General features: G+C 45.7%; 1 protein-coding gene across 1 annotated transcript in view; it reads right to left on the bottom strand.

Annotated features, from left to right (window-relative positions):
• Positions 1-389: 389 nt before the first annotated feature.
• The window catches only part of LOC119446051 (arylsulfatase J-like), a 152470-nt gene continuing 144738 nt past the window's right edge, over positions 390-8121 (bottom strand). Inside the window, exon 9 of the mRNA XM_049660625.1 lies at positions 390-1030. Coding sequence (XP_049516582.1) covers positions 450-1030 — 581 coding nt within the window. The 3' untranslated portion in view covers positions 390-449. The remainder of the gene's footprint in view (positions 1031-8121) is intronic.

Below are 8121 nucleotides of genomic sequence, written 5' to 3'. Positions count from 1 at the left end.
TTGACGCAGCCATGCTTTCCTCAGATGCCAAACAACTCGCCCAGCAACAAGTTCTACTCAGGCAAGCATTGTTTTCATAGACTTGTAGCCTCATCATTTACACCAATCAAATGAGGGTGTAAATCGGACGAAATGAGTTATTGCAAGGGTGTTTCCTTATCGAAAACCATATCTTACGGAAAAAAGGCTGTTATAATGTTGCTTAGAAGGGCGCAAGTAACCGAAATACTGTCATTTCACCCATAAGCGTGTCAAAGTTTTAGAGTACGTCACGTGCGTGTCAACCTAGTTGATGACATGATCTTTAGCAAAAGCTCATATTTAAAAACTATGTCAATGCTGATCTAGAGAAACGAGAATTAAATGTGTTCAATATCAGGCTCTGCTGTGAATGCCTTTTAAGAATAATTATGAAGCAACACAGTCAAGAGCACCGGAACACTGGAACATTAGTACAAGTCGGTTTCTAATGCACCATACTGCGCTACCAGCGTCGCGGCTTCTTTGCTTACCGACGGCAGCTGCGTCGCCAGGTTGGTGACCTCGCATGGGTCGCGCGACAGGTCGAAGAGGTAAGTGCCCTCGTAAAGCCCGATTCTGGAGACAGAACCGTTTACCAAATCGCACTGCACCGCGGCGCGCTGACGCCATCCTTCAGGAGCGATGAAGAGACCATCATCGCCATGTAATTTCTGCAATGTGTTCCACGACAGTGACGACGTCATCCTCGAGTCGAGGTAAGCCGCCGCAGTGTTTGCGTTCCGACACCAAGGCTGTGTATTTCCGGGAATTGGCACGTGTTGTTGAAGCCCGGGGTCCTTGAAGGGATTTACTTTCTGGCTTCCCTCAGGCTTCTCTATCACAATGAGCTTGTAGTCGCCGTCTCGGTACGCGGACAGACCGGAGTCTCTGTCGCTGTTTACAAGAAGCTCACGGCGAGGCCAAGACTCCGCTTCGCTGCTCTTCGCTGCTGACAAGGCCGGCCACAAGTTGAGGCCATCGATGGCACCCAAGTCGGAGATGTCGCCACCTGGAGTTAGGGCGAAAGGAAAATCGTCCATTTATGTTGTTCACGCACTGCAGTAAATATTCTACAGTTTCTGGAATAGAGTCCGATAACCTTCCCTTTTTGGGATCCCTGGTTTCTGCACATTGGAATCAGTGTTTGTTTGCAAGCACTCCAAACAACCAGTGTGATACGGTACTCTTTGCCTGTTATTGGTCACTATGCCCACCGTTAAAGTTCTGCTCTGAATATATGACGCATTATGTAACATTATCATATCCCCAGCTTCTTAAAATAATCCAATAATGTACTTTCCATCTTCCGCGAATAACGTGGTCTGTCATGCAAACGCTTTCTAGTGATATATTGTGTTCAATCACTAATTTTCAGAAATTTTTGCACTGACTTTATTATTGCGCAACTAAAAGGCGAACCTATTCGAACTAAATCTTTGACCGCTAAATACTCGGTCTTGTCTTCCCAAATTCTCCCCACCTTACTCATTCCTTGACCCTATAAAACGCCGTTCGCCATTTTCTGTGCAATTTTCTTTTTTTCTTCTCTAAAGCACCACTACGTAACCAGATAAGTACAAAGGACAAGAGTGTTGTGAAAAAACAAACATGGTTTATTTTTTACGAGAGTGTACACCATTGTGTACACAATTGTGTACAAACACCGCTATATAGGTAGCTCTAAGCACGGCCACGCAATGTCAGTGTCAATTTTTCGGTTCACCTTAAAAATTTAATTTCAAGCTTACACATCCGCCCAAAGATTAAATTAGATAAGTTCAAAAGTAAATATCTTGGCTTTGTGAGGAGCGTGAAGTGAGAAGCTAAATTAGGAGTTTAAAAATAGCCAATCTGTCATATCTATGTATTAGGGGTTCCTTTAGGTAAGGGTTCCTTTTGGGGTCCTGGGTCCTCTGGGCACGACGGCCCCATCACCGCAACGGTCACAAGTTCCGCCCCTTAAAGGCGCAGCTACCGTGTACTTGGCGCGCACCAGGCGTGGAGGCGCGCGGTCATTGATAGAATGATCGGCTACCGGGTGCCGCACGCCAGTTTACAGAGCTGCTCCTGCTCTTGGACTGCAAACATGCCTCGAACAAAGAAGGTGAGCGTTGCTTCTACGTCATGCGTAAGAACAGCCAGGGATAGGCAGCGCTACTGTAATCTAACGAATGAAAAGAAGCAAGAACGTTTAGCTCGCAAACAGGCAGAGCAGGAGCCACCATATAATGATTAGCATCACGATAATTTCTCTCCAAGTTTTGGCCATATTTTTTTAGTAATGAAATGTTAGCTGTATTGTCGAATGTATCATCTGTTGATTGAATATGGTGTAATAAACTATCTGGCATTGGAATCAGTGCTCGTAAAATATTTTGTCGTATTGAGTCTAATTTAAATATGAAAATGTTTTCCTCGTGCGTAACTTACGGTATAAACTCAAAGCTTGTTAATAGCCCAGAAATGTAGACTTCTGTAATATTACAGATTTTTGCACAGTCCATCGCTTCAGCTCACAATCCAGCGACTGAACGTTGGCTAGATGGTACCCTTGTTCAAACCTAGTGACATTCTCTCCACCTTACTGCAGAGTTGTACCACTAACGAGTGTAGCTAGACTACAAATATTACCCGGGGTGATCATTTTTAGGCATTCCGGAATCTTTAAAATTCGCCTGTGGCAGATAGCATAATTCTCGTCCTTGAGCTGCATTAGTTGACGAGGTGGACATTATTAGCACGAAAAATCGAAACAGATTTTCAACTAATTAACAGAAAGAACTAATTACCGTCATAGTCAATAACTTCATGGCACATATTCCAATTTACGAATTGTAGCCGGTGAGTTTGCAAGACGTACCCACTTCAAATGAATCTCCAGAATGACACCGGTTTCAAGACATTTCCCAGAGTGTTGGAAGAAGTGCATGGACGTACCAGTTATTTTTCTTCTTCGGTGCATGAGAAAAACTTTTGGTAGAAAAGTAAGCGGAACAACAGCGCATTTTTACGGTGAGTTTGATGGTGCATATCTCCAAACTGATGTCATTCTGGTAAATTTATTCCAAGTGGATACACCGTAAAGCAATTAAGAATTTTTTAGCGAATTGCTTTAAAAATGCCCTATGTGTTTCGATTTCTTGTGCAAGTAATGTCCGCTTCCCTGAATAATCCAGCTGACGGGCTAGGAATAAGCTACCTGCGACAGGCGATTTTTAAAAATTCCGGAAATCTGAAAAAAGATTATCCAGTGCACTCAGATTAGTTAACTTCATCGAGTATAATTCAATTCTTCAGCTAAACTGCATGGTTTCCGAAAATCGTTTTCATATAAGACATAACAAATTCGTTTTACTAAAGAAATAATTCTTCGATGCTGTTACAACGGGTCTTTCATCGACTGTAGCATGATGTTGCAGCGAAACCGTTTGAGCTTGACTTTCTTGACCTTGATCTGGGCGTTGGATCTTGGGGGAGGGCGATAAATGCAGTCAGAATGAATAACAAAGGCTCGCGATTTCATTTGATACTAGAATGCGTCAACTACCCGCCGGGGTGGCTCAGTCAGCTAAGGCGTTGCGCTGTTGAGCACAAGGTCGCGGGATCGAATCCCGGCCGCGCCGGCCGCATTTCGATGGAGGCGAAATGCAAAAACGCTCGTGTGCTTGCGTTGTAGTACACGTTAAAGAACCCCAGGTGGTCAAATTAATCTGCAGCCCTCTACTACGGGCGTGCCTCATAATCAGAACAGGTTTTGGCACGTAAAACCCCAGAAAGATGAAGAAGAAGAACAAAGGACCGGCAATTATGCGCTCCGAGTATCGTTTTTCAATCTCTGAGCACTTTATATATGCCGCACTCCTATACCAATAAAATGTGCTTTAAGGCAGTGGTGTGTGTATCTACTCCTGTCGGTCTCGTGCTTCTGCGCTATAAGTCTAGTTAGGAGAATTGAAACTCCATGCAGCATAGCGTCGGAAGACATGATGTTCGCAAGCCCACCTAGACCCAGCAATGCACCAGTGACGTTTAAATGTTTGCTACTACCGTTGACGCCACTTATTTGAGCACTCCCATTTGTCGAACTTTGTACTTCTACTTGGTGTAACCAGGAGGTGCCCTTCGCTAGACATCAAGGCATCACGGCCGATAATTACATGTTAAATCTGGTATGTAAGGTTTCAGGCGTGTTGCTGTATATTTCACGCAAAAGAAAACAAACGGCGCAGTTTCTCCTAGAGGGCGATACATTGACTGCGATATCAGGGTTTAATTTTCCGCTCGAACTCCTCTGACAGTGTTACAATACGAACGAGCCTCACTCATCGTTTCTTATTGATAGCCGCACAGTTCTTGGTGGCACTTGAGATGCTGTTTTCCCAATGTTTCTGCGGTTCTGCTCCTTTCCTTGAATAGGCCTTTGCAGCGTAGCGAAGGCAACGCTTTCATAGCCCACCTCGAGGGCAAGTGTGAAACTTATTCGGGATGAGTTCTACGTGATAATGAGTGGCTCATAAAGCTCACGCAAGAGGAACTGAAGCCAGCACCACCGATCCCTGGTAAGCGCGCGCCTCTGCCCATTGAGACGGCTCTTACAACCAGTAGCCAAAATGTATTTAGAATATTTCCCAGCTGCATTCGTTCGCGTACTATTTTTCGGCGCTCCGACCAGTAGCGCGTCGACTGCTCCTTCATGCTCCCACTGCTCTGCGCCTCCGCCTCCGCCACCGCTCTTTCCCCCTAACATTACTCCTCAACTCTGCCGCAACTCTTTCTCCTCTGCACCTTCTCATTGTGCTTTGTTGGACCCTCACCCGTAGTTTCCAATTAAACGCACGATTCCCAGCCAATAATCATGTAAAGTGGCCGGAATGGCAAAGAAACAATCACTTAAAAAAGTGGCAGTTTCGCCCGAAAGGCGAAGCATCGATTGCGATAACAAATTGGTGGACGTCCACAGGAAGTAAGGATACTAGTTTTATCAGCCGTATAAACTTGTAAACATAGGCATAATAAGTAAATTAACAAGCATGGTGTCACGCGGACATGCAAGCATGAACACATCTCACTCGTTGACCGCGGAAACTCGCTGTCAAAATGCTGGAGTGAGTAAGCGCAGCAGCAGCGAGCGAATTGACCTTCGGGCTGCCGCTCCCATCAACGCGAACTAAGCCACGAAAGTAGAGCGCAGGACGGGCTCTGTCCCCGCCGCAGATGACTTTCAAGATACAGCGGCCCTGGTGGGCGCGCGCGGCGTAGAACGCACCCCCCTCCCTACCCTCCCCTCGGAGCTTTGAGGTCCCGGCAGGCGCGCGTGGCTGCTCGGGCCGCCCGAAGTGGAACGCCCCATCCCCCCCCCCCCCCGCTCCCTACCCTGCCAACCAGACTCCGGGGCGTTGGCGCGAATGGAAGACTGCGCGCTTCCTTCCTCTTCCCTCCCTTGCGTGCGCGAGATTGCGCCGCGATCACCGGCTCACCCTCGCAAGCTTTCATTCGCACATACAGCATAAGGCGCCTGGCGACGACCCTACAGCATAAGGCCCTTGGACTTCATACGGAACCTCACGGCGACGATGACAACGACGGCGGAAATGCGCCTGGAGTGTCCATATATTTCCTATCGCAATAAAATGAATGACTAACAGTACCAAGTACTACTGCTTTATTTGTTTTGTCAAGTTGCTTAATAATGTGCTCTGTTCTTATTTTTCTAGGTGAGACCAGGCGAACCGCCGTCACGTAATTTCGTGACTAGGCGTGCAGCTTGACGACTAGCATGACGCATGTGCCGGCTGTACGTGTGAGCGGCTGTCGAGAAGTTCACGCCTCCTTTAATTAACTTTAGTGAGTATCTGAAGCGGCTATCGAGAACTCGGTTGAATATAAAATGGGTGTATGCTGCATACGAGGTTCGTGCAAAGTGGTTGCTACGGCATCCTAGAAAGCTATCTGACTAACAACACATCGAGCTGTCCGACTGCAAGATAACGCAGTTTGTTAACATAAATTTCTGCCTGCTCCTGCGCTTGCCAAATTTACCCTATAGTAGAGGCGTCCAAATGATTAAGATCACTTGAGTGTCCAGTGTACAGAGATCCCACCACTGTGGCTGGTATTTTGTCCTGTGACTGATTTAGCATGTTTAATAGAATGGTTTTAATGAGTACAGCATGAGGTGATAATTAGGAGACACTTTACGGGTTTCAAGTGAAAAGCAGCGATAAGCACAAAACAATATATGCTCCTGTAAGTTCACTAGCAACATACTTGGCGAGTGGCTATTGGCTTGCCTTTGCGAGCTGTCGCTTGAAAAGTGCAAGAAAGAACCACGGCTATTGTTCGTTTCATACTTAGCATACACCGCGGGGAAACTACGCAAGAAGTGCGTTCGTTTCAGTGAGTTTCGTGCTGAAGTGGTTTGAGAGACACCTCTGAATCAAAAGGACGTAGGTTCGTCACTTTCCTTGGATATATTGTTTCTTCATTTTTTAAGGCACTTGAAAGTTTTCCTCAGGTGAATTTTGGACGGCGTCATTTGAGCATGATATTCTATTAGTAGGATTACAAGCAAACTGCTAAACAGGTGGAGCTATAGCCAGTCTGCGCTTGAGCGCGCGCGCCAGCAGTGCGAGGATTCGCGTCAGGCTGCCGCTACTGCCGCAAATTAAAACACCAAAAAGTAAAACAACGAAAAGCAAATTAATATACAATAACCTGTAAACAGTCGTATGACGCATTCTTTTTTAAGGATCAAATCTTTTTTATTAATCACTGAGTGTACTTAAAGTTTTCCGTAATTGCTGGTAAAAAATCGCCCACTACGCTGCAGTGCGAACGCGGCCACTGCAACATGAATCTCTAGCCTCCACGGCGTTGTACGCAATGTATGAAACGCAGTATAGACTGTAGGCTCGCTCGGTGCCACCCTTGTGATAACCTGATTTTTTTTCTGTACTCGGTCATTTTCGGTTCTATTCCAGGTGAAATGCTCTCCAACTTTATTACCGGCAGCCGAGTAGAGCGTGGGCATCCAGTCGACGACGTGCACCAGCCGCGGCACGATAATGCGTGAGCCAGGCTTCAGAAGTGGGCTCCAAACTAGGGCCGGCACGCGGACGCCCTCCCCACAGGGTGCCCTTGGTGCCGCGCAGGGGCCAGTTGGAAGCCAGTGTTGGAACACACGCCCCAAGGAATACCACCGTTGTCGTGGTGACACCAGCAACGTGTTTGATAGCATGCCCGACCATGTTAGTGTATCTACTACGCGGCCCACGGACTCTGTCTAGCGCATCCAAGGTCCCTAAGAGAACGTCAACGAAAATACGGTTAGATGTTTACATACTCGTCAGGAGTATTCCCACGCGAAATGCAGACGGCGAAAGTAACCGCAATATTTAAAAGGGTGATGGAACCATGTTGTCAAATCAGAGGCCGGTGTCGGTTCTTCCAGTTTTTCTCGGAAGGCCTAGAAAAGATTATATCTTGCAGGATAATTAACTTGGATAACAAATAATCTGTTAACGAACCAGCAGTATGCTTTTCGCAAGTATAGATCCACTCAGCTCGCTCTACTAGAGCAAAAGAATTATCTTAAATAATATTGAAACAGGTTGTTTACCTGGGGGTCTTTATATATTTTCTCGAAAGCTTTTGATTCTATTAACCATGAGCTCTTGTTTTCCAAAATGATATATTATGGCATTGTGGCAGTGCCCTTGACCTCATTAAATCCTACCTAAAACACAGGAAAACGTTTGTACAAATAAACAATATGTCATCTCAAACTCGTTCAGTTAATATGGTGTTCCACGGGGCAGCATTTTAGGGCCCCTTTACTTTAATATTTATGTTAACGATTTAGTGAACATGATGGATGCTCACATTTTATAATCTATGCTGATGATACACGTTATTTCTTTCATCTTAAAAATCCAAATGATTTAGTCTCAAGGGCTAATACGTAATAGAGAAATTATACAAGTGGTCAGTAGAAAATGGCCTATGTATTAATCCTCAAAAACTAAAGGAGTGCTATTTCGGGCTAAAAATATGCAGGCCACTTTGCAAGAAGACCTCAGGATTAATTTCCTACGATTGAAG

Source organism: Dermacentor silvarum, chromosome 1 (assembly GCF_013339745.2).
Source record: "Dermacentor silvarum isolate Dsil-2018 chromosome 1, BIME_Dsil_1.4, whole genome shotgun sequence".
NCBI lineage: Eukaryota > Metazoa > Arthropoda > Arachnida > Ixodida > Ixodidae > Dermacentor > Dermacentor silvarum.
The sequence above is the reverse complement of the archived record's forward strand: the minus strand, read 5'-3'. Positions and strand labels throughout refer to the sequence as shown.